The sequence below is a fragment of the Coturnix japonica genome, chromosome 3 (genome assembly GCF_054131305.1).
Source record: "Coturnix japonica strain WE chromosome 3, WE-NBRP24, whole genome shotgun sequence".
NCBI classification, from domain to species: domain Eukaryota; kingdom Metazoa; phylum Chordata; class Aves; order Galliformes; family Phasianidae; genus Coturnix; species Coturnix japonica.
This window is the reverse complement of record NC_140665.1, coordinates 82,235,745-82,261,309: the sequence shown is the minus strand read 5'-3', so window position 1 is coordinate 82,261,309 and position 25,565 is coordinate 82,235,745. Positions and strand designations below refer to the sequence as shown.

At 40.5% G+C, this 25,565-nt stretch overlaps 1 protein-coding gene across 7 annotated transcripts; it reads left to right on the top strand.

The window, feature by feature from the left end:
* The first annotated feature begins 145 nt into the window (after window positions 1-145).
* BEND6 (BEN domain containing 6) lies at window positions 146-24,182 on the top strand. Of its 7 annotated transcripts, XM_085542068.1 has the most exons (11): window positions 146-200; window positions 1,596-1,758; window positions 9,395-9,507; window positions 12,891-13,118; window positions 13,238-13,383; window positions 13,983-14,078; window positions 14,449-14,626; window positions 15,716-15,933; window positions 17,836-18,028; window positions 19,722-19,860; window positions 22,288-24,182. In XM_085542068.1, the coding sequence occupies exons 4-11, from the start codon at window positions 12,902-12,904 to the stop codon at window positions 22,550-22,552; spliced, it is 1,452 nt and encodes a 483-aa protein (XP_085398194.1). In that variant the 5' UTR covers window positions 146-200; window positions 1,596-1,758; window positions 9,395-9,507; window positions 12,891-12,901; the 3' UTR covers window positions 22,553-24,182. The 7 variants fall into 7 exon arrangements, with proteins under 7 accessions (XP_085398194.1, XP_085398193.1, XP_085398197.1 ...); XM_085542067.1 differs by lacking the exon at window positions 9,395-9,507; XM_085542071.1 differs by lacking the exon at window positions 9,395-9,507 and having other exon boundaries at window positions 20,387-24,182.
* Window positions 24,183-25,565: the final 1,383 nt, after the last annotated feature.

Sequence of the window (25,565 nt, the reverse complement as noted above, 5' to 3'; positions counted from 1 at the left end):
CCGCGCGGCTCTAAGGAGCGGGCGCGGCGCGCTGGGCGCCCGCGGGCACCGGCGGGTGGGGCGTGCCCCGCATGGCAGCCGGGGGGAGGAGGAGGAGGAGGAGGAAGAGGAAGAGCCCCGCGGGGGGTGCGCGGCCGCGGCGGCCGGTGACATCACGCGTGGAGCTGCTGCAGAGGGAGGCGGAAAATGGCTGCTGCCAGGTACCCACGGGCGGGAGCGGGGGGGAACGGATCAGGTGCCGGAGGGTGCGGGAGGCGAAGCTGCGGGATGGGCGAGAAGAGAGGAGAGGAGAGGGGAGCGGACCTTCCCTGGTTCCGAGCCGCGGTTCGCTCCGCTCAGCGCCGAGGGCGGCCGGCTGTGATGGTCCTACGCACCTTCACGGGGCGCTGAGGGAACGCCGTTTTAAACTGCGTTGCTGCTCTCAAAGGCGATTCCCGTGCTGAACGGATACCAGGCTTGGGTGTGAGCGCAAGAGGAACCTTATAGAATAAAGATTGAATCTTTGTGTGGATGCTGGAGTAACAGCGAGGTGTACACGCGAAAGAGCGCATCCATATCCACACCGCAGAAGGTCGAGCGGGAGGGACAGGCAGAGGGAAGCGGGCTGTGATGGCTTAAATCACAAGGGAAAAGGTGATCTTTATGATGCAGAATTTCCTTTATCGCTGAGCAAAAGGCAGCGTTACTCCTTAATGTCAAGGAAAACCGTTTCCAGTGGGAGATTCCTGACTGGAATCAGTAGGTGCCTCAGGTGCTCTTCCATCTCAGGAATTTTATGTTATTTCGTAATGTACACCGGTTTATCTCAACAAAACAATCTGCCGTCTGACTTCTCAACACGGGCGGCTGCCTTTGATTTAAAGCTTCCCTTCGCTCGCTGCGAGCTGACAAATGCCGTGGGGCTGTGTTGTGTCACATGATGAAATCCCCCAGTACCGCAGTACGCTGCAGCAGCGTGGCTTTAATGCGGGTTACCTGAAGATCATCGTACCGCCGCGTGTCACCCGGCTGCAGCGGCGAGCTGAAGTGCCGAGAGGTCCCCAGCCTTGCTGCAGTATCTTGCAGGAACAAGGAACTCCTCAGCACCTTTTATGTGCTGATTTATGTTGTTTTATAATGGGATATTCTGGGAAACGCAGCACAGAGGCGGCTGCACAGTAAGTTGCAGAGAACTCGTGCTTGACTGATGATAACTTTGCAGCTTTTCCTGTCTGAGCCTTAGAGCACATCCATGTCCTAAGGATAAGGTTTTGCAGTGAAGCTATGATAAATTACATGGCAGCAGCTTAATTTTTCTCATATTCAGGAGAGAATTTGTTCTGGTGCAAGAAATGCTGACGCTTGTTTTTTCAAAGAGCCACTGCTCCAGGCTTTTGAACCTACAGTCTCATGCATGTCACGCTGCTGCTACGGCTGTCTTTACACTTATTACTAATGTCTTTTTGTTAAATACTGTGGGATTGCAGTGTGGGGTTAAAATGTTGCTTTTATAGTGAATAAAGCAATACGTGGCTAGATTATTCCAAGGAGTAATGAAGAAAAATGGGAGTAATTCTTTGAGATATGGTGTTTTTTTAATATGAGCTTCTTTTCAGAATGTTTTTCAGGGAACGTTTCATAAATCATAAGAATGATAAACAGAGAAGAGAAAAGGAATGAGAAGGTTAAAGAAAGCCATTGGCTCCCACCTGAGATTTGACCTCAGAAGGAGAATCCCAGAGGTGAACAGGAGGTGATTCAGACAAGAAGTGAAAGAAGGTAACCAAATTTTAAGGCTGACTGTGGAAAGAGCAGATCAGAACAGAGATCTGAGTTGTTGAGAGTCTGAGGCAAGTCTGACGAGGTCTTACAAATTAAGAACTTAGACTCTGCAGTAAGTATGGGGTTCTGCTATTTCAGGATATACATGATATGGCTGTACTTTTGCAGTGATATGAGATGGTGGGAGGCAGCATCCTGTGATGCTTGTTCTGACAGGGCCCACAGAGCAACTGAGCAGCTGCAAAGTCACAGCCATAGCTGAAGTTTGCGGAAGGAGACTTGGTAGCAGCCTTTTGCTTTAGCAGCACTGAGGGAGGAAGCAGCAAGATGTGAGTGGGCAAGAGGGAGGAGAAGGGAAGGTTCTGCTTCACAGGCTCCGCTGAAAAGAAGCGACTTGCAAATATTTGCAGTGAAAAGGGACAGGATAGTACAGGATAATGTTTCTTAGGTTGCAGTCACTCGAGGCAGCTGCTTACCTATTTTAAAAAGCTGTGGGAAGCACAGGAGCAGAGAACTGTACATCTGAGTTCTCTAGTTTAAGGGAAGAATTGAGCAGGGAATGTGATGCAACAACAGCCGTCTTCCTGCCAGGAAACAAGTCAGTGTTGACCTAAAATATTTTTCCACTCTGTGTCTCACAGAATCCTGTTCTGACTTAGCAGTCTTGCCTAGCAGGGCTGAAGACAGGGATCCTTTCTTCCCTCTCCCTTGCCCTGTATGCAGAATTGCAGTGCGATCTGTTGAGTAGAGCATAGGTTCAGCAGCTCTTAAAAAGAAACTAGGAATCATGCCCGAGTACAGGGTGTTAGACTGTAAGGAGAAAACAAACTGAAAAAGCAGTTGAAAATATCATAGCATTCCAAGTGGAGAAACCACATGGACAAAGATATGCTGACCTCCTGCAGTGCAAGTTGTGTCACTGAAGGGCACTCGGCAGTCTGAGAATCAAAGAATCATAGAATTACTCAGATTGGAAATGACCTCAAAGATCATCAAGTCCAACTGCAGCCTAACCATAATACCCAACTCTAACAACCCTCTGCTAAATCATATCTCTGAGCACCACATCCAAATGGCTCTTAAACACATCCAAGGACAGTGACTCAGCCACCTCCCTGGGCAGCCTTTTCCAGTGCTTAACTACCCTTTCTGTAAAGAAGTGTTTCCTAACATCCAACCTAAACTTACCTTGGCACAACTTGAGGCCATTTCCCCTCATCCTGTCACCAGTGAGAAGAGACTTGCCCTGCTCTCACTGTAAACACCTTTCAGTTACTGGAAGAGAGCAATAAGTCATCTCTGCTCCTGCTGCTTTGGGCCTCGAGGACTTCATTTGACAATTGCAAGGCTCTCCATATCAGCAAGCCAAAAGAAGAAAGTCATATGGTAGATCTGGTGATGCAGACATAACAATAGGAGATGACATGTGATATGATTTCAGAAGAGTAGTGAAAGTAAATTTTTAGCTGAGGAAGTAAGTGAAAGGAGATAATTTCCTTTTTCTCTTATGTAGATGTGCTGCAAGGACTGTGTTTCTGCTACTTAGTTACAATTAAGTAGAGTATTCTGCTTAAATGACAACTGGTAAGAACGATTCTCTTATCATGTAATACTTCTTAACAAAATATGTAGTAACTTTCTAATCAAGTAGGAACCCAGAAGCAAAATAAGTGAATATGGGTAATATCATAGTGTGTGTATTAACAACTTAACTCAAAGGCATAATTGACCTTTTCCCCTCAAAATTGTTCTTTAGGGGTCACACACTGCCTTCAGTGTGCTCTCTAGCAGTTTAAGTATGATGTATGAGTGTATGTTGCAAGGATTTCTGGTAGATGATGTCTTCTAAAATACATTCTTCAGATGAAAGAATATCAATCTTTACCTTAACAAAAGCATCGGGTTTCAACAATTTGTTACGTGAAACGATGTGCTCCAAACTCAGCAAAGCTATTGAAAATCTCCATTCTGTCAAATTGATTAAATGTTTTGCTCCATGCAGTGCCTTGTATGCTTGGTCAGCACGTTAGTGCTATTTAATTCTAGCACTACCCTTGGAATTTAAGTACATGTTATTATTTCAAATCATTTGAAAAGAGAAGCTAAGCTGTAAAGGTTACATGATCCACACAGGACAAAGCGGTTTAATCAAAGTGCTGCAGAGCGGCCCCTAGACAGGACTGGGAAATTTTGCAGCCTGCACATGTTTCAGGTGATGGTGGAAAACCAAGTTCTTACCTCCTTAATATATGCAGAGGTAATTGTCCTCATTTTACAATTATACTTGCTATTTTATCTCCATGTTTATTGGGCTGGATGTAATCACATGGCATAGGAGCCATGCAGCTGTCAACTCTCAGCATAGAGCATTGCTGGGAAAATGCTGGCAGGAATTCTGTGGGCAAAAATTGACTTTGCAGATAGATGAATGATCCTGAGCCTAGACAGAAATGTATATAAAGCTCCTACAGCTCTTTTCTTTTCTTTTCTTTTCTTTTCTTTTCTTTTCTTTTCTTTTCTTTTCTTTTCTTTTCTTTTCTTTTCTTTTCTTTTCTTTTCTTTTCTTTTCTTTTCTTTTCTTTTCTTTTCTTTTCTTTTCTTTTCTTTTCTTTTCTTTTCTTTTCTTTTCTTTTCTTTTCTTTTCTTCTCTTTTCTTCTCTTTTCTTCTCTTTTCTTCTCTTTTCTTTTCTTTTCTTTTCTTTTCTTTTCTTTTCTTTTCTTTTCTTTTCTTTTCTTTTCTTTTCTTTTCTTTCCTTTCCTTTCCTTTCCTTTCCTTTCCTTTCCTTTCCTTTCCTTTCCTTTCCTTTCCTTTCCTTTCCTTTCCTTTCCTTTCCTTTCCTTTCCTTTCCTTTCCTTTCCTTTCCTTTCCTTTCCTTTCCTTTCCTTCTCTCTTCTTCTCTCTTCTTCTCTCTTCTTCTCTCTTCTTCTCTCTTTTTCTCTTTTCTTTTCTTTTCTTTTCTTTTCTTTTCTTTTCTTTTCTTTTCTTTTCTTTTCTTTTCTTTTCTTTTCTTTTCTTTTCTTTTCTTTTCTTTTCTTTTCTCTTCTTTTCTCTTCTTCTCTCTTCTTCTCTCTTCTTCTCTCTTCTTTTCTTTTCTTTTCTTTTCTTTTCTTTTCTTTTCTTTTCTTTTCTTTTCTTTTCTTTTCTTTTCTTTTCTTTTCTTTTCTTTTCTTTTCTTTTCTTTTCTTTTCTCTTCTCTTCTCTTCTCTTCTCTTCTCTTCTCTTCTCTTCTCTTCTCTTCTCTTCTCTTCTCTTCTCTTCTCTTCTCTTCTTTTCTCTTCTCTTCTTTTCTTCTCTTTTCTTCTCTTCTCTTTTCTTTTCTTTTCTTTTCTTTTCTTTTCTTTTCTTTTCTTTTCTTTTCTTTTCTTTTCTTTTCTTTTCTTTTCTTTTCTTTTCTTTTCTTTTCTTCTCTTTTCTTCTCTTTTCTTTTCTTTTCTTTTCTTTTCTTTTCTTTTCTTTTCTTTTCTTTTCTTTTCTTTTCTTTTCTTTTCTTTTCTTTTCTTTTCTTTTCTTTTCTTTTCTTTTCTTCTCTTCTCTTCTCTTCTCTTCTCTTCTCTTCTCTTCTCTTCTCTTCTCTTCTCTTCTCTTCTCTCTTTTTTTTTTTCCTATGATGGCACTGCTATGCCCGTATGTCCTTGGTTAAAATTTGTTCCCTGTTCATTTTTGGCAGTGTCTGATGTAGCAGTTGTCAATCTGAGTACGGTACAGCATCCCAGAGGGAACTGCACTTTATTATGTATATAATTAGTTATTGCTTAAGGGTTGCTTCAGACCAGTATTAGTCTTTCAGCTATTATATTAATTTATAAAGGTAAGTTGAACTGTGAATGCTAAGATGACACTTAATTTTACAGGAGGAAGAAAAAATAGGCAAAACAAGGTCTAAGCTCTTTTTTATTCTCTCAGGGGAATACCCTTCTGTAAATTCTCCTATGACCATACAGAGCTACTCTTGGTTGCATTAATATTCCCTGAAGTAACTGGACAACATATATGTCTCTTGTTCTAGCTCATTACCTTTAATAACAATAAGGATTTAATATATTTTTATAAACTGAATAGCATCAAGTTCATTACTTCCCACAGATGTACAGAGAAACCAGAGCAATTGAGAAAGATCTTTGAAGTAAGAGAGTGCCATCCAGGCATGGTTTCTTGTCTACTGTCACTCACCTATGGCAGCCAATAAGGATCACAGAACTGTAGGGGCTGGAAGGGACCTCTAGAGATCTTCGAGTCCAACCCCCCTGCCAAAGCTGGTTCCCTACAAAGTATATGATAGAGATAGTTAAGATGCCACTGAATTATTACATACTGACCAGAGATCAAGCATGGAATTTCTAGCTGCTGTTTCACTTCTATGCTCTTGTCTTTATCCTATCTTGGATGGATATTGTTTCCCATAGTAATGCTTTGGGGCATCACAGTTTAACAGAATATATGATTGATTATGCCACCAAAAAAACTAAGATGCCTCCTCTTACACACTCTCACACCAGATTACTAGCAAGTTTGGACACTGCATTAGTTGCATATGGAAAGTACTCCTGATACTTTTTCAGCCTTTTATATGTTTCTTCAGAATGTGTTAAGGAAATAGCATTTGGCTGTTACACAGAGCAATTGCACAGCCTTGGCACCTCATCCCAGAATTGCATCTAATCAAACTTTCCCTAACTGAATAACTTCAATAACTGAAGCCCAGAGAGCAATTCTCTTATGCTTTACGTTTAGTGCCATTTGAGGTGCCTGGAGTTAGCAACCATGGATGGGGGTCTCAGCCCTATGAACCGTATGTGCTTGTATGAAAGGGTAGTTGGAAGACAGGTATAACAACAGTGGAATCTAAGATAGCTCTGTATGTTTATTCTTAGGCAACTTAACCTTTGAGCATTTGAAATAAGCTGAATTTTTCCCCTTGGCTTTGGTTGAATTCAGTAAGGGCTTGGCTCTTTTGAGTGATGGAGGTGCTCTAGGCTGAGGGATCTGCACAGACAGATCCAGGTGGTGAGAGATCCCTGGAAGGCTTGCACATCTGAAGTAGTAGCTGAAGGCCAAGAACACCACCGAGCACTGGCACGAGTCACCTACATTTGGGCAGGCAAATTGATCCCTAGTTCTCCCTCCAGTGATTACAATGATAACTTAGATACCTAGTATACCAGTGACACCTGAGTCATAATATAGAGCTGAATCCCATCCTTAAAGCCCAATAATAATACCAAATTGCTATCTTTAAATTTATTTAAGTGAACACTGTTTTTCACTATTAGCTGAGTAAGTTGTTAGAACAAACATTAGGTACTCCAGGAGGTAATAAATACATCTGCTTGATAAATTCATTATTCTTCCTTTACTGTCATTCAGTATTACACCACAGAAGTATGCAATTTGATGCAGAAATTAGACTAGCTCCAGTAACTTTATTCAAACTTGTAATTTAAGCCACAGTCCTGCCATGTTCTTTGGCATATTTGAGCGCTGATGTTATTTTATAGAACTTCTGGGTTGCTAAAACTATCAGCACAAAGGACACTGTCTTAATAAAGAATAATTGTTTTGTGACATCCATGGGCCAAACACATGGACTTTAGCAAGTGTGATAAGATATGGGCTAAAATCTATGTGTAAGTGTGGGTTCCAAATTCTGCTGTGACTTTGAAGTCAGCAAGACATTCTGTGTAAATAAGGCCAGGTGATGTTGCTTAATTATGAATAGCACCACTTCTTAAAAAGTATCTGTGGTTATTCTGAGGCTAGTTATTCTTGGGTAATGATCTACAGCCAGGAAGTAAGCTGCTAGTAGTAAGAACCACATAGTTTTATCATTCCTGTCAGTGGAAGACAAGTGGGATCATTTCTGTATATTGACAGCCTTGGAAGTTACAGGAATGTCCTGATACCCACTCCCCAAGGTTTCCAGTTGATTTTCAAACACTGAAATGCAAGAAAATCTGTACTATACATTTGTACTTCTAAGTCATGCTTTCCCATAACATGACTAAGATATTGCACAGAAAATATTTTGAGCAATTACAACACCTTAGTATTCTTCTAACACTGTCTAATTCCATTGAAATCATTAGTAAATCTTCAATTGGTTTCAGGGTAGTAAGATTAGGAGCTATAAAAGGTCATATATTTAAATAGGGTCATATTTTCCATCATAGGTTTGTTACAGAGAACCAGGAATTCTGCTACTTTAGTGCAGGCCAAGAGTTCCATGTCAGCAGTATGTTTAATGTCCTGAAAATCTCAATGTAAAATAGCATCATCATAGTACCTCAGACCAAGTCTGACTCTGGTATTCGTCATGCTAAAGTGAACTAAATAGTGAGATAAATGCATTTCTAGTCCAGTGAATGTCTGGGGGTTTGTTAGTTTGTTTTTGTGGTTGGTTGGTTTTGAATTTGGGGTTGGTTTTTTGTTTGTTTTGTTCCACCTTTCTCTCCTCCACCTGAAAAACTGGGATTAACAATGGCTGAACATAGAGGGTAGGCCATATAAAATGCTGGCACTTTATTAGGAGACTATGCTTACACTATTGCAGTACAGTTTCTTGTTTTGCTGAAATTAGTGGCAAAGCTCTATTTTAAGGCACAGTAAAATCAGACCATTGAGTAGGCTTACAATTTAATGTTGTAAATTTGCATCACTTTACACTGCATTACTGAAAGGAAAAAGAAATCATGATCTCAGCATACCATCTGCCAGCTCAATCTGAATGGAACAGACTATGTCAGTCGAAGGGTGAGATATGTCTTTAAGTGACTTTTGTGGGGATTTTTGTTGTTGTTCTGTCTCTTGGGGTTGCTTAGTAACAGTATTTTGTGTGCAAATTTGTAGCATCTGTGCAGAATGCAAGATGTTAACACGTTTGTTAAGACTAAGTCGAGTTAATGTTTCCTCTGCAGCGCTTTACAATTAAATGGCTTCTTCTGGATTGTTTTCCTTCTACAAATCACTTTAATTTAGGGAAAGATACATGTCTTTAAACAGTGTCAAATCGTAAGTTAACATTTCAGTACTTCTCAAATAAGTAGCCAGTGTTTTCAAATAGAGAAGACAGCAGAATTAAGCAACTTGAACACAAGTGGCTTTGAAACGCTGTGTAATTCTGTCCCTGTGGTCATTCGCTGCACTCCGGGAAATGTCTGTGAGCAGTTATATGTCTTCCAATTAAACCGCTGAATAAAGCACTTACAGTCTGAAATCTTACTTGATGACTTGCAGAACTGTGTAGGAAAGATTTAAAACAGAGAACCAATCAGATACACTTCAGCAGGCTTCATCCTTTTAGCTTCATATAGCATGAGGTCAACTGGAATCTATCCCTCAGCTTCAAAAGTAGAAAAAGCTAATATAGAGTGGATTGGAGCAAGCCAGCTTCTATAAAGACACTGCTTAGCCCCATATGGTCACTGAATGATAGTCAGTGGAGAGAAATAGGCTCTCCCAGACAGTAGGTCATCTGCTCTCTGAGATGCGTATTTTAGGGTGAGATGAATCATCTCTCTTTTTGCAGAGGTGGGGAGAGCCAAGTATGATTAGACGTTTCTCATTTCTAAGGCTAGTGAAAGTAAAATGAATCTTGCTCCACGTTATTTTATTTCTATTTTCTTTGTGGTGATACAGTATATTTCACCTTTGATCTGTTTTGGCAAAGAAAACGTTATAAAGAGAGGCATCTGCAGTCCTTAGACAAGTGAGAGGACAGGGTGAGAAAACGCTGCTGGACTTCTCTTCCAGTAAGTGAAATATTTCTGTGTTCTTTTCCTTCATTAGGGACATTTTGTTCTACCTTTCCATCCTCCTTAATCACAGGCTGGAGATGATGCCAGCAGACAGTTAGATATTATCCCCAGGGACCCCTGAGTTGTCGTAATAAATTTAGTGAAAATATATAGTTTGATTAATGTGTACTGAGGGAGCTGAGGCCATACCTTCAATAACAGAAAAATGCTAACACTAACTATTGCACTCTGTTCCTTTTATTTGGCAATATAATGGTTCTGTCATTTTATATGTAATGTAAGCAGCTAAGCTGATGCCTGGAAGAGCTGCAGCATAGGAGAGGCACCTGGCCAGCCTCTGTTGTTCCCTTAAACTGCCCTCCTGCCTTAGCATCTTCAAAGCAGCAGGAATACCAAGGCTGAGTGCAGGCTTATTAAGCTGTGAGGGAGCTTTCTGACTCCATGCAAGAGCTAAAGGAATGGGTATGTCTCATTCCTGCTCCCGTGACTCTGTGAAATCCATTCCTAATTTCTCTCAGAATCCAATGTAGTTTATATTTTAACTTGGCAGCTGTTAACATGAGTAGTGAAATCAGTTTCGCTGTTTACTAGTACACCCTCCCACCATAGGCAAGAATCTTGACAGCTCAGAAGAGCTTTATAGATGATTTAGACAAATTACTGAGCTCTGAGCCCTGCAATGCTCATGGTAAAAATTCTCCCTAGCTTTGACAAGCAGATTGGATTTGTCAGCACTTCCTGTTTGTCCTGCCATCTTGCCCTGGAGCTCTTCTCATGGATCCAGGTGGATGAGGCCCATGCATACCTCTTTCTTCTCCTCCACCTTGGATAGGTTGTTTGGTGTAAAGACTGAGGGGGATTATACATGCCACGTACCATACAGTGTGTACAGCTGCCCCAAGCAACAGCTGTGAGCTCTGAAAATCCATAAATCCACATATCCATTGATCTTGCTAAGCTCCAGAGCTCTGGGCAATCATCACTGACCTTCCAGGATTTGAATCACTTGTGCATTCAGTGCTTACCTGGAGCTGGCAGGTAACGCCTCACTAGCACAGACCACAGACATCAGAAAGTATTTGCATCATTACAAAGTAAGGGACACAGCACAGCTACATGCTGTTAGAGGATGGCAGGGAAACACAAAAGAGCTCACAGGTTGGTTAATCAGCTGTTAGTCTTAGCACATTGACAGCTCTGACTTTGCTGCAAGTCTCTTGGGGTGATGTGGGCTTTTAGGGGAGTAATGAAGGAGCTCGCAACTGTTAAGGGCCAAACAATAGAAAGGAGTAAAAGTCTGCCAGCTGAATCTGCCATGTGATTCTGGAAGTTAACTCCTTCACGCAGAAGATGAAAAAATATTGTTGTTGCAAACATGGTTTGTTTTAAATCTAATACACTGTTGTTTGAACAAACATCCTATTTAAATTTGGATCTTAACTATTAAGTCGGTACTGAAACTTTTCTTCCTTTGGCTTCTGCCCTGTCTGTGTGTTTATTCATCTGAATGATTCGTTTCTATGTGGTGAGGATCCACCCAGCGTGGATATGTGACAGAATTGGGCCTCTGGTGATTCATGTTGGCCACAGGCTTTTACATAGGACAGATTTTTCTTTAAACCAAATTAATGTGAATTCTTGGAAACACAGTCTCCTTTCTTTTAGCAGTTCAGTAGTTAGCAACCCTTCTGCTGTCACACTAAACTCATCCTGCAGAAAAGCATGGTTTAATATTCTTTTTAATGACCATTTCTTACATAGCTTACCTCTTTTCATCAGTTAACATGCTGACAAGTGCACAGTTGTCTTATGCAAATTAACGAGTTCACCTCTGCACGATAGCATAGACATCATGAAAAGTGGTGAGCTGGGCTTATACAGATAAATTGACATTGCTTCTTCCAGCGCTGCAGACAGACTTTCTCACTTTGACATAACAGCCCCACATAATTCTCCTCTCCTAGCTCTGAGTTCCCTTTTTGACAGCTTCTGTGTGAGACACTATATTTTCTTCTGACTGATCGAGGCCAAGTAAATCACAAATCCCACTGTCACATCTGGGAATTCTTGAGTTTGCAGCTCTATGAACTGACAGGCCGGATCATATGTTTGTTGGGAAGAACAAGGTTTGACAAAATCAGTTTATCTGTTTCAAGAATTTTAAAATAGTAAAGATCTTCTCTGAGTATAACTTGAGCTGTTTACATTTTCAATAGAGTTGAATAAGTCTTTGAAAGGGTAGATAATAGCAGGACAAGGGGAAATGGTTTTAAGTTGAAGGAGAGAGGATTTAGGTTGGATGTCAGGGGGAAGTTCTTTACTATGAGAGTGGTGAGGCACTGGCACAGGCTGCCAAGAGAGGTTGTGGATGCCCCATCGCTGAAGCTGTTCAAGGCCAGGTTGGATGGGGCCCTGGGCAGCCTGGTCTAGTTTTAAATGTGGAGGTTGGTAGCCCTGCCTGTGGCGGGGGGTTGGAGCTTCGTGATACCTTCCAACCCAGACCATTCTGTGTTTCTGTGATTCTTTAATAATAATTATTCACTTTTGTGTAAGGTGTATCAGCTTAATTAGAAAAACAGAACACCAAGTATTACTTATGTCCTTCTCCCAGCGTGCAATATTAGTGCTTTGAAATGTCTTAAAAATATCTCTTTGCTCTAGCAGTATTGTTTCACATAGGCAGAGGATTTACCTCTGTATTTGGGTCTGCGTTCTCATTGTTGCTGTTATCCTTCATGATGCAGCAAAGCTGACTTCCAGCCCTCAGTCTATAGTTTCTTCAGTACATCAAGTTTTTCACTGTCAGAATGTGTCATACCTCATCCACTCAGTTGTCCTCAGTTGTTCTGGGCTATTTTTTGTGGGGCTGCAGTTTTCAATTGTATTTCCACAAATGACGAATACCATCCTGGAACTCACACACCCTTTTTAACAGTACACAGAGCCAGTGCTTTCCTTCATTCTAAAGAAGGTTTGGTTATAGCTGTATCTTTTGGTTTGAGGAGGCTGGATGGTCACTGACACTGACAACATTTGTTAAGGTAAATGTGGTAGTAGAGATGATGGGGAGGAGATCAATTCGGTATGATAGTAACGTGGAAGCAGTGGTTCTATAAGTAAAAGCTGTTTTCTGTGAAAGTTTTTGGAGCTAATTTTCCTTCTGATGTTGACGTGTTGAACAGACCATCTCCATTTTTCAGGGAAGATAAAACATGCTGCTTGGCTAGTTTTCACTTCTTGATCCAAAATATTTTGATAGAACAGAGTTATCACAATCCAGGAATAAGAACTTTTTGAGGCAAAGGGGTTTAAATTATTCTTGTAACATTCCTGAGGCATGATGCAATAATGGTTATTTTTCCTATGACACCCTACAGGCTGCATCTGTATGACAAGAAAACCATTTAAAATGAAAAAATTCACACTGTTTGATTTTATACATGACAACTCGCTGCAAATTGGAGAGACTTCGTGGATTCAGGATCTTCCCAGTGATGACAGTGAACTAGAAGGATTTCTGAAACCAAATGAACATGTGCTGGTTAACTGGCCTGTGGGAGAAAGAAAGACAGAAAAGCATCTAGTGAAAGTTGTATACATGAGTGGTAAGTGCAGATGCGGAGCATTTGTCTGATAATAGATCTTCATCTGATTGTAAAGTTTCGCTACGTAATTTTCTGTGCTTTGGTCTCTTTTTCACTTCATTGTTTTTCATTTACTTCAGATGACCCCCAAGAGCTGGTGGAAATGATGCAAAAGATTCTACAAGAGGATGAAATAACGAAAATACAAGTCCTTGGAAAAGGCAAGAGGAAGAGGATAGAAATGATATTCTCAGAAAGTGAAGACAGTGATCTGGATAAAGAACAGGTGAGTTTCTGCCTTTTATGTGCCTGAAATTGGTATGCCCATAGTGTAAGGAAATAGATCAAAAATACTGATTCTTTGAAGTATGATACAGTGAATATGGATAGTAAAGGCAGGGATAAAGGTGGTCTTCATGTGATACTTCAGCAAAATAACCTGTTGTAGCAGACAGGCCCATAGATTTTATCTTCTTTTTTTGCTGTTCAAAGAGGAAAGTATTATTCAAGACTTCAGGGCCTACAGGAAAGCAGGAGATGGACTTACAAGTGCAGGTAGTGATATGACAAAGGCTAATGGCTTTAAATTGAAAGAGAGGAGATTTAGACTACACCTATGGAAGAAATTCTTTTCTCAGAGAGCAGTGAGGCATTGGCACAGGCTGCCTGGAGTAGCTGTGAATGTTCCATCCCTGGAAGTTTTCAAGGCTGGGTTGCATGGGGCGTGGATAACCTGGTCTGGTGGAATGTGTACTTTTCATTATGATTTCACAAATACTGACTGCTAAGGTTATGTGCACTGTGAATAAAAAGTTCATGATATGCAATGAGACTGCAATGAAAGCTTATGAATGCAAAGATGCTATTATGTTCTTGTACATACAGAAGATGGTGAAGCATATAAAAAGAAAAAAAGCATTTCAGGCATCCGCTCCTGCCAGCATCCTGAGTCAACTTGAAGCATCTTTAATTAACAAACAGGTAAACATCTCATTTTCAGCAATTTTAATCTATTAAGCAAAAGCAAACTGACATACTTAGTAAAGAAAACAGTTCTAAAAGATATAAAATTGGTGAATGGAGAGCAAAGAGAATAATACCTAACAGTTATGTAGTATTTTAACATTTCAATTTGAATGTTAATAGCAATGGTAATATTTATGTTCAGTGACAGATATAATTATAATGCACCAAGTTAGCTTACACATTCTGTGTACAAAGAGAATATTTTCATTTAGCTGGATATTTTAACATTAGGTTTAATGCTTTAGTTGTATATTGTTGCTGTAGATAGCACTAAGTTTTGGGTTCTTTTTTTGTTGTCGTTGTTTTGTGGTGTTTTTTTTTTTAGAGAGAACCATATTCAGAGAGCAACTTCCTATGCAGCGAAAGCAGCAGTGATGATGAAGAGCCTTTATTTCAGCTATCCAAGGTGGAACTGTGTGCCAAAATAAAAAGTCTCAAGAGGAAGCTGACAGACACCATGAGAGAAAACTGCCGCCTGAGGCAGTCCCTGGTGATGCTTCAAGGTACAATCAGGAGACGTTTTTTGATGAAGAGGGAAACATGGATGTCGTGATAAGCTTGATTTATAGGGAGCTGTCTGAAGGGAAATTGTGTTTGCTCGGGCACTTGACGTGATCAAGGTCTACCATTAGCACCAAAGTCTTTAATACACAGGAACATTTAATTCCAGCAGCACTGGTATTAAAAAACAAACAAAAATACCTGTCCTCTGTGGAGGCTGTGAAATCATGGTTAGAAATGGAAAAATGTAACTCTTGTCAGTTGTTCTGAACAAATCTGTCTGTATGCCATGTATAACCATCAGCTTTAGCTCAAATACTTCACTGGCCAGTCCAACGTACACTGTTTTTTAAGCAGTTTATCTTGATCTACTGAGATTTTCCTTATTCTGGAACGATTTAATTTCTAATTACTTGAGAATTTCCTCATTACTGATCATCTGAACTCATTTTGGTACAAGAAACTTATTCCTTTTCCAGAATACTTTTTAATCTATTAAATTTAATTAATGAACCCTTAATCACGGTCATTTCTGAAGTCCCTCTTACTTCTTGTCCACCACTCTGGGGCAGCCAAAACTGGATCTGAAATTCTTATCATAGAGTCATAGAATTACCCAGGTGGAAAATACCTTGATGATCATCAGGTCCAACCGCAGCCTAACCATAGTACCCTAACTGTAACAACCCTCTGCTTAATCATATCCCTGAGCACCACATCCAGACGTCTCTTAAACACATCCAGGGATGGCGATTCAACCACCTCCCTGGGGAGCCTATTCCAGTGCTTAACTACCCTTTCTGTAAAGAAGTGTTTCCTAATATCCAACCTAAACTTGCCGTGGCACAACTTGAGGCCATTTCCCCTTGTCCTGTCATATTCTAAAAGCAGAGGCCAGATCTTCCTGGGTGGGGACAGCAGAACAACAAGAAAGAGAGAGAATAGAAACAGAGAGTGTTAAAGCATCTTTGCTGACTGCTTGGACTCCTTTTGCAGTGTGACAGGAATCAAACTGCAAAAATATATATGCTTATGTAATGAGTATGAAAACTTAATTATCATTTTATCCATCGCTTTTGATTTTATTTCAGTGTTGCCACAGGCAGTCACTCATTTTGAGGAACTGGTAGGGATGGCTGAAGCACTGCTCAAAGGGGGAGTGACAACGGCTACGTCCAGTCTTCATTCACATGCTGTTTGGAAATCATCTAACAACTCTTTAGCAGATGTGTATGCAGCTATGCATAGTAACTCCAGTTCACCAGTGACTTTGAATATGGAAGATGAGGAGCAACCAGCAGAAAAACAGGTCAGTTAGAAGGCAATTTCAAGCATAAAAAACAAATCTCAAAGTACTACAAACTTTACCTTTGTGGTATAATGAAATTAAGCATTGGTAAATGTCGTTTTATCATCAAGCTCCTTTTGTACTGATGGCTCTTTCCATGAGAAACACTGGGCTTAGTTCAGCATGGTGGTACACTCTCAAACTGATGTCAGTGGCTTTGCGTGTCTGTAACTAAGGGCAGAATGTTGATGCATGAATTAAATACTGAGATCCAGAGATAACTTCCTGCCTAATGTTTTGGATTACAAAGGGGAATAGAAGTGTTTCAGAGATAGTCTATGAAAAATGACAGCAATTCATCAGAACTGTTAATGAGTAAATAGAGACTTGTATGTTACTACTTTTGTTCCAGACACTGAAGTAGAAATACGGATATATACGTAGTTACTGAGTAAAGCTGTTCATCAGTTCTCTGTGATTGAAATAAGGCATAGCTGAGAGCTCTGAGCTACAGAGGCTGTAAAGACTCAAGAGAAAGAATAGTTAGTGGGGTGCCAAAAAACAATGAAATCTGTTAAGAATTATCAAGGTATTACACTTTGACTATATATTACAGAACAGAATCACAGAATCACAGAATTACCCGGGTTGGAAGGGACCTCAAGGATCATGTAGTTCCAACACCCCTGCCTAGCAGGGCCACCAAACATACACATTTACTAGATCAGATTGCCCAGGGCCCTGTCCAACCTGGTCTTGAACACCTCCAAGGACGGGGCATCCACAACCTCACTGGGCAGCCTGTTCCAGGACCTAACCACCCTTCTAGTAAAGAACTTTCCCCTAACATCCAACCTAAATCTTCCCTCCTTCAACTTAAAACCATTTCCCCTAGTCCTGCTATTATCAGCCCTTTCGAAGAGTTTACTCCCCTCCTGGGAGTAAGTTCCCTTCAGGTATTGAAAGGCTGCAATGAGGTCACCTCGCAACCTTCTCTTCTCCAGGCTGAACAAACCCAACTCCCTCAGCCTGTCCTCATAGGGGAGGTGCTCCAGCCCCCTGATCATTTTTGTGGCCCTCCTCTGGACCCTTTCCAAAATCTCCATATCTTTTTTGTACTGAGGGCTCCACACCTGGACACAGTACTCCAGATGGGGCCTCACAAGAGCAGAGTAGAGAGGGACGATCACCTCCCTATCCCTGCTGACCACCCCTCTCCTGATGGAGCCCAGGATCCCATTTGCTTTCCGGGCTGCCAGAGCGCACTGCTGGCTCATGTTAAGTTTCTCATCTATCAGGACCCCTAGGTCTTTTTCAGCCGAGCTGGTTTTTTCGTATATTGCAATATACGAAATCTGATATCCAAAGAGATATCAATTTTCTAAGCAACTTAGACTTGCCTTGATAGAAGTGATTAAAAATCACACATTAGAGATTTCAAATACTTTCTGTACAACTGTGGCGTGCCAAAATTACTCTCAAAGCCTAGGACCAGATGTCACGGTTCTTAGGGCTTGTCTACTCAGAGGCAGAAATATTAGTTGGGCATAGTGCCATGCTCCCAAAGCTGTACAGACTGCAGGCCAGAACTGGATCGCATCCAGCCTACATGGAGTGCAAACAGAAGGATTTAGATATGTCTGAAAATGTCCTGTCTCCACTAGTGAGTAATAAGGACTGCTTGATGAAGCGTTTGCTATCATGTATGGGGATCTTTAGTCTGCTGCATGCTTGCTTCTGAAAAAATCTATACTTGTGTCCAGTTCCAAACACTGAATGGTGTGTGAGTTTAGAAATCTGTCTCAGTTGCAATTTGGAGGGGTTAGTTTTGAAATTGTGGTAATAGAAAGAAAATACACTTTTAAAAAATAAAAAAGACAATGAATCGCAATAGTTGTGTCAATGATCCATTTTGTTTTCCAGTTCAAGATTGAGAAGTGGCAGATCGCACTTTGTAACAAGAGCAAACCTCAAAAGTTTATAAACGACTTGATGCAAGCACTTTATACGCATGAATACATGGCTACACACAGCCTGACAGGTGCCAAGTCATCCTCTTCAAAGGATAAAGCAGCGAAACCAGCTATGAATCAGAATGAAGTTCAGGAAATCATAGGTGATAACTTGTTAACGTTACTCAATATGGCACTGATTTGACAGAGGGCTGTCTCTGACTATGGTCACTAATACTTAACAGCTGTTCTACTCAGGTTATGTGTTGTTTTACATTTCCTTCTTTGTCTCGGTGGGGTTTTTTTCAGCCCATCTGTTAGGAGCTCTGTCAGTAAAATGCTAAGTAGTCGTACTTCTGTTGTGTGGATTTTGTGTTGTAAGTGACTACTCAGGAACAGTGATATTATCACTTTAGATTTTAAAGGGCTAACATGCAGTGGTTGAATTGGACCATGGCAATGTCAGATTAAGAAAATGGAAGGCAAAGAGAAGACACACTCAGATCAAATCTAAAACAATGTCTGCTGTATTCTGAAGTTAGTGAACATTAACAATTTTGACATTTTAAATATTGCTTGAGGCAAAATGAGATACTAAGTATGGGAGACAGGAACAGTGGTCAAAGAAGCAAGCAAAATTTGTTTTATGCTGACATGATTTAAGGCAGAAAATGTTTGGTGAATAGAATAGGCAACCAGTTCAGATGCAAGTAGATGATTTAAAAAAAACAGTGTTTGGGGAGCATATGAAACTTGATTTTTATTGGATTCACACCTGTAGTTTAATATTTTAACAACGGAGCCCAAATTCCTGTACCAGAATCCCTCCCCCATGGCAAGTCCTCAGACTATGCCAGTTCACTGAGTTCCCTTCCCAGTTTGTCTTCATTTCCTGTACCTTTGTCTGGTTTTGTTGAAATTGGCCATCAGTTTCAGAAGTTATCAATAGGATACTGATGATACTGTTGTGTAAGCCTCTTTTCTTTGAAAATACACCCATAGAAAAAGGTCTAAAAGTAGAACAGAGAAGGAAGGAGTGTGTAAAATAGTGAAAATTTAGAGGAGGTAAGATGAGGCAATTTCAGAATGCAGTTGTATAAAGTATAAAGAAAATGAATAAGGTTTACTGGGAAGATCTACTAGTAACTTTTCTAAAGGGAAAGAGCTAGGAAAACTGAGCAAGGAAGCATGGGAAGACAATCAGAACACTGAATACTGTGTACTGTGTACAGAGTTCAGTGATGGGGGGAGCCTAACTGAGAGATCAAAGAAGTTTGTTAAGAGAAACTAGAATGTTCCTGAATTCAAACAGAAAAGTGTCAACACTATGAAAGAGGAGAGGAAAAATAAGGAAGAATTTCTGGGAATTCTAGGAAATGAAAGAGGAGGAAAAAAAATCAAGGGAAGTGAGGATGATGAAGGAACTTCATTAATTGCTGGTGTTAAGTCCTGCAAGTGTTGCAGTCAAAAAATAGATGAAAAATACAAGGGAAAACTGAGTGTAGGAGGCATTATCTACAAATGCACAATTAATGAACAAAACCTGTAAGATTCAGAGGTGTGAGAACTTACATGGATAGGAATAGGTCTCTGATGGAAACAGAGGAAAGGAGAGGATCAACACACTTAGGCTGGAAGCTCTTCTTCCTTTTGAGTAAGCCAAGAACAGGCATGGAAGTATGAAAGACAGAGAGAAAAGCAAAGTAGATGAAGTAGTGAATAAAGACAGAAAAGTAACTAGAGCTGAAGCAGAGGCAGCCAAATATTTCAGAGATGCAATGAGGGCATTTTAGATCATGGATCTGTGGTTTCCCTGATTTGGAGGACTCATACACCATCTCTTTACATATTTTGCAGGAATCACAAAACAGTTGTTTCCAAACACAGATGATGCTTTGATTAGGCGAATGATGGGACAAAAACTGAACAATTGCACCAAGAAGCCAATTTTAAGCAAAGATCTTAACTCAGGTGCTTTTCAGAAGCAAGGTTTTTGGTAAGTCTTTTAAGTATACTGTAACCTGCAATGTGGAATTCCATATACCGCCCTGTAGTAACAAAACTAAAAGCAATCCTAAATTTATCATGAAGGTACGTGTTCACATTTGCATTGCCAAAAAGGTTAATATTTTCATAACCTTGTACAAAGAGTACAGAATTCTAAGGCAGAGCAGCTTGGTATTACAGTGCAAAAAGGTTGTTCATTCCACATAAAGCATCACAAATTACAGGAGAAGGCAGAAGTAAATGCATAGAGTTACTTCGATCAGTGTAGGTTTCAGATTTACCATTATCAGCCTTTCTTATCATTTTCTATAGGTTCTTCATAGACCAGGCAATACCATTCTCATGACAACTGTTGTGCCTTAAATAACCTACAAGTAAAGATAGAGAAAATAGTTACCTGTTTAGTACCTGCTGATAAAATTACTGTAGGAGAGCTGAACTAACATTCTTTTACCAACAGAAAAGTTTAAATTATCACGGTAAGAAATTACTAATTAACATCTCTCTTCTTATAGGCACACTTAACCCTGTGAACAAGACTAATCAAAAACTGCTGAACTCATTCCTATTGTCAGTCAGCTATTTGTGTAGTACTGCTTCCATATGTATGAAACACACATATCACAGTAGTTGGGGTTGAGAAGGACATCTGGAGTTCATCTAGTCAAACCCCTGCTGCTCAAAGCGGGATTACCTAGACCACATTGCTCAGAGCTGTCTTCAGCTGGGCTTTAAATATACCAAAGGATAGTACTCCACCATCTCTCCAGGCAACCTGTGCCAGTGCTCAGTCACCCCTCACAGTGGGAAAATGTTCATAAGTTTAAGTTGTCTATAAGCCTTTGTAACACAAACCTTATTTGGTGACAGTGTGCAGACACATCTGAAGCCTGTGTAGAGAAAGATATCCTATATGTATTAGATAGTATGTATATGGTGGCGCAGTGGTAGGAATGCCGCTTGCAACACCGGAGGCCCTGGGTTCGAATCCCCCCTGTGGCGCAAGTGGTAGAAGTGCCGCTCTGCTACACAGGAGGCTCGAATCCCGGGGGTTGGACTCGATGATCTCTAAGGTCCCTTCCAACCCACACGAGACTGTGAGACTGTGAGATATATTCATATATACACCATTCCCCCCCCGCCTTCAGAAGAGTATAGATAGCTTTTCTGGGAATGATGGGAGGAACAGTGTGAGAGATTAAAATCAGTCGGACAGGGAGAACAGATCTGTTCTTAGACTTTCCATGTAAAATATTGTTTCTTTATGGTTTAGTTACAGTACACAAGTTTCAAATAATATATTCACAACTATTCTTTACTATAAAACAAAACTGAAGATATTTGCCTATGATACAAACACCATTGTTTGAAAAGTAGCAGTGTTCACTATTACAATTCCTCTCTAAACGGCTTTCTCCACGGACCACCAGATGTCTATGATTTACTACTTGAGAAATACTCAGATAATGTCTGTTGGAAGAATGCACACACACAGGTTTTCTTATCTGGAAACAGTCAACAAATGTACCAGCCTACCTAGAACACAGTTTACAATGTTCATGTTTTTCTCCTATGCCTCATAAAACAAAGGTCTTCTGTATTTGTAACATACAGAGTGCCTTGATTCACTGTAGTACTTTTCCTCATCCTTGACCCAGAAGATAAAAATAACAGCATAGAAGGACAGGCTTAGTCTTCTCTGAACATATGAAATGCTAAATACATTATATTTATGGTCTTTGTCTTCATCAGATGAATCCAGAGTATTATGAATTCTCATGTCTTCCCATGCTGTACAGGCCCAGTATTCCTGGAGACCTGGCAGGAGGGTCTTGAGGTAGCAGAGATACAGTTGTGTCTCGCTTTTTAATGCTGCCTGAAAACCTTTCAATTTAAACTTGATATCTTAAAATAAAAATGTATTTGTCTATTGTTCATACGCGCTTATGTAAAATCCATTCCAACATCCACTGAAACCAATGCAAATACAGTTAGAATTTGTTTGCAATGGTTTAATTTTACACCTGTTCAGATCATGAAAACTGAAGTGCTCACAGTCTCAAAGTTCCATTTTAGTTCATTCCAAGAAAAAAATCCTGCTGTGCAGGGCCTTAGTAACAACTTACAGGTTAATAACAAATTGGTTGTAAACTATCAAACTGATGCAGTTGTGATCTCCTCATTCCCAGTTCACCTTTCTCCAGCGTACAGTTATGAATATGGATTAAAATCTAAGACAAACAAACTCTTATAGTCTCAGATCCATTAGGCTGAGGTGAGACAGTGAAAAAGGGGATGTGTCAATGCAGAAAACTAGTTAACTAGCTAATAAACTCTGCTGCTTGGAAACTAAGAACAGCAGTAGTTGCACATTTAATGTTAACATGGCACACTCAGTTATAAACTGTCTTGACAGTGGTTCAGCAGCTGCTCCTCAGGGCATCATCCCTTCGGCTGTTCCTCCCAGCACACAAGACGAGCAGGATGATGATACAACAGCTGCTAATGCACAAATTCAGCAAAGCCACAGCCATCCAAGCCCTGCACCTCTCAGCACCCAAGGTGAGAAAGAGTGTTTCAAACCTACTTCTAAAGTGGAATCTCATCTCTCCAGAAGCTCACAAGCGCCCTCTGCCAACCAGGGTTGTGGACAGGACCTCAGGAATCCAGACAAGGAATAACAGAACGTACTTCATGCCAGCTCAAGTTCCTGTTGGAGATGAAGGAACAGCATAAAATTAAAATGAAATAATACATATTGGGCCTAGCACCATTGGACAGAAATAATGCAAGCAGAGTAGAAGCTTGGGAACCAATTCTTAAAGTGAAAATCCCTCAGCTTAGCAAAAAATGAAGTTATATTAATATATTTGGCTTTAAGATATTATTAAATAAATGCATGTTATACTATAATTCAAAATATATTAACTTGACCCAAAGTATACAGGAACTGCTCTGCTTAGTTAGAAAAACACCATATTATTTAAAGTAATACCAAGAGAATTTGTAAGAGGATCCTTAATTCCCTTGCTTTCACCTTGACAGCTGATGGAAAACCGCTTTACTGATCAGAGAAAGATCATATTGATACAAAAGAGATACAGAAGTATGGAGAGAAATACAATAAATATTTGAGGATGCTGTTAACTTAGAAGAAAAAATCCCAGGGCAGTGATACTATAATTCCTGAGATGTCTGAAAGAAAGAAGCAGCTCATTTTTAACCTCTGGAAGTTGGAAAGGCACTGAAAGGAGGCTCATTCTTTCTTAGCTCAGGGAAGAGTGCACTAGGATGGCTTAGTGGGTTGTGGAGGCCATGGCTTTCCTCAGAGGCTTTTTGATGCTGATGCTTTGATTTGGCAGCTCTCATTGTCTCTTTCCTGACCTCTGGGTCCAGAAGATAAAGGTAATCGTTCCCCCAGCCAAAAAAATGGAAGATAATCTCTGGAAAGCAGTTAGTAAAGGACAGAGCTGCCAGCTCTTTCTCTGTATGTTTAGATTTTGGTACACTGCTGTTGGATTAGAGAGTAGGTAGAGAGGTAGAGCTTGTTCCTCATGGGATTGGCACCAGAAGTCCCCCATCAGCTGGTAGTTCCTCTTGAGCTCTGACACCATTGTCCCAGGGGCACAACTAGCACGCACCCTGTAACTGCCTGAGAAGGATGAGGAATGGTGCATTTTTTTTCCTTTGTGGATTGATTCCAGTTTGTTTTGTAGTGATGGAAAGAGAGAACACTTGAACTACAGCTTTCACACTTGAGGGTATCTCTTCCAGAACAGCGAGTACTAACAGTCAAATCTATTTCATACTTGGCAAACAAGCAACTAATGAATCAAGATGGGAAAAAAATTAACAAAGAGATAAACAAAAAACCCTTGACTAACTTTGTATGAGGACTTACAGAACTAGAAACAGTACAAGGGTGAATGCAAGGAAAAAAACAACAGAAGGTAAGGTTAGTAACTGAATACCTCTGAAGTGCTGCAAACTTTCCTTTGTTAGAACAATGCACTAATAAAATACACTGTAGAGAAGACTTCTTGGATAGGATGGAATGGGTAGATCACTGAAATGATCTACTAGCCTCATTCATCTCTCACATCTATCAATTCCTTGTAAACAGGATTAAGATGAAAGCAGATAGGACAATGTGATTAAGTTCCACCTCACTGCCATGCATCAAATGGAACTGGAGGATGTTTGCTACTACATATATTTTGTATATGTATCTGTATATAAGGCATACAAGAATGTATATTATTAATCATATTTTTGAAGCAGATTTCTATCAAATAAAATGAAACATTACTATGTCTTAGTTCTTCTTTGAATAGGGGAAAAGATGTTTAGCGTCCATTCCTCTCTCTTCCCTGAGGTGTATGACTGGCATTATCCTGTGGCCTAAAACAAGACAAATAGCTTCTACCCAAGTAACAGATAAGCTGCACTTGGTGCAAGATGACCACAAAGGAGGAAAGAATGGCTGGTCTTCCAAAATGGCACAGGCAAACTTGGAGAACACAAAACTGAAGACTCAATAATTACAGATCAGAAACTGCAGAAGTAACAGAAGGAGAAGAGAAGGCAGATCAGTTGAATACTGCTCCCAAATGTTGCACTAAAATCAAGATTAATTGACAATGAGTAAATACATCATGTCACATAGTGCAAAATTCTGATCTGCATGATAGAGGACACATTATCTTCATTACTCAGCACCAGAGAAGGCTGACAGCTACTACAGAAAAGCATAATAGCAATACGAGTGCATAGCACTTAGAGAGACTACTGGAGATTCAGTACTGAAAATAATGTAAGCAATGCTAAAAAGTCCGGACAACCTGTTCCAGTGCCTCACCAGCCTCTATTGTAAATGCTTCTTTAATCCAACCTTATTCTCCACTTTGTTTAGTTTGAAACCATTTCCCTTGTCCTGTTGCAACATACTCTGCTAAAGAGTCTGTCTCCTTCCCTTTTACAGGCCACCTTTAGATACTGAAAGGCTGATATCAGGTCTTCCTGGAGCCTTCTCCAGGCCAAACAGCCCCAGCTCTCTCAGCCTGTCCTTGTAGGAGAGCTGTTCCATCCCTTGCATCATTTCTGTGTCCCTCCTCTGGATGTGCTCCAACAGGTCCATATCTCTCTTGTACTGAAGACTCCACATCTGGACATGGTACTCCAGGTGAGGCCTCACCAGTGCAGAGCAGAGAGGCAGCATCATCTCCCTGACCTGCTGGCCACTCTCCGTTTGATGCAGCTCAGGATACAGTTGGCTTTCTGGGCTGCAAGAACACATTGCTGGCTCATTTCTAGCTTCCCATCTGCCAGTACCCCCACGTCCTTTTCAGTAGAGCTGCACACCATCCTTACATCCCCCAGCTTGCACTGACAGTAGGGGCTGCCCAGGTGCAAGACCCTGCACTTTAATTTATTGAACCTCATGAGGTTCTCCTGGGCTCACTGCTTTGAGCCTGTCTGAAGTCTCTATGAATGGCATCCCGTCCCTCGGATGTGTCAACCACACCACACAGCCCGATGTCATCTGCAGACTTGCTGATGATGCACTCAGTCCCACTGTTGATGTCATCTGTGAAGACACTGGCCCCAGTACTGACCCCTGAAGGACACCACTTGTCACCAATGTCCATCAAGACATTGAGCTGTTGACCACCACTCTCTGGGTATGATCTTACG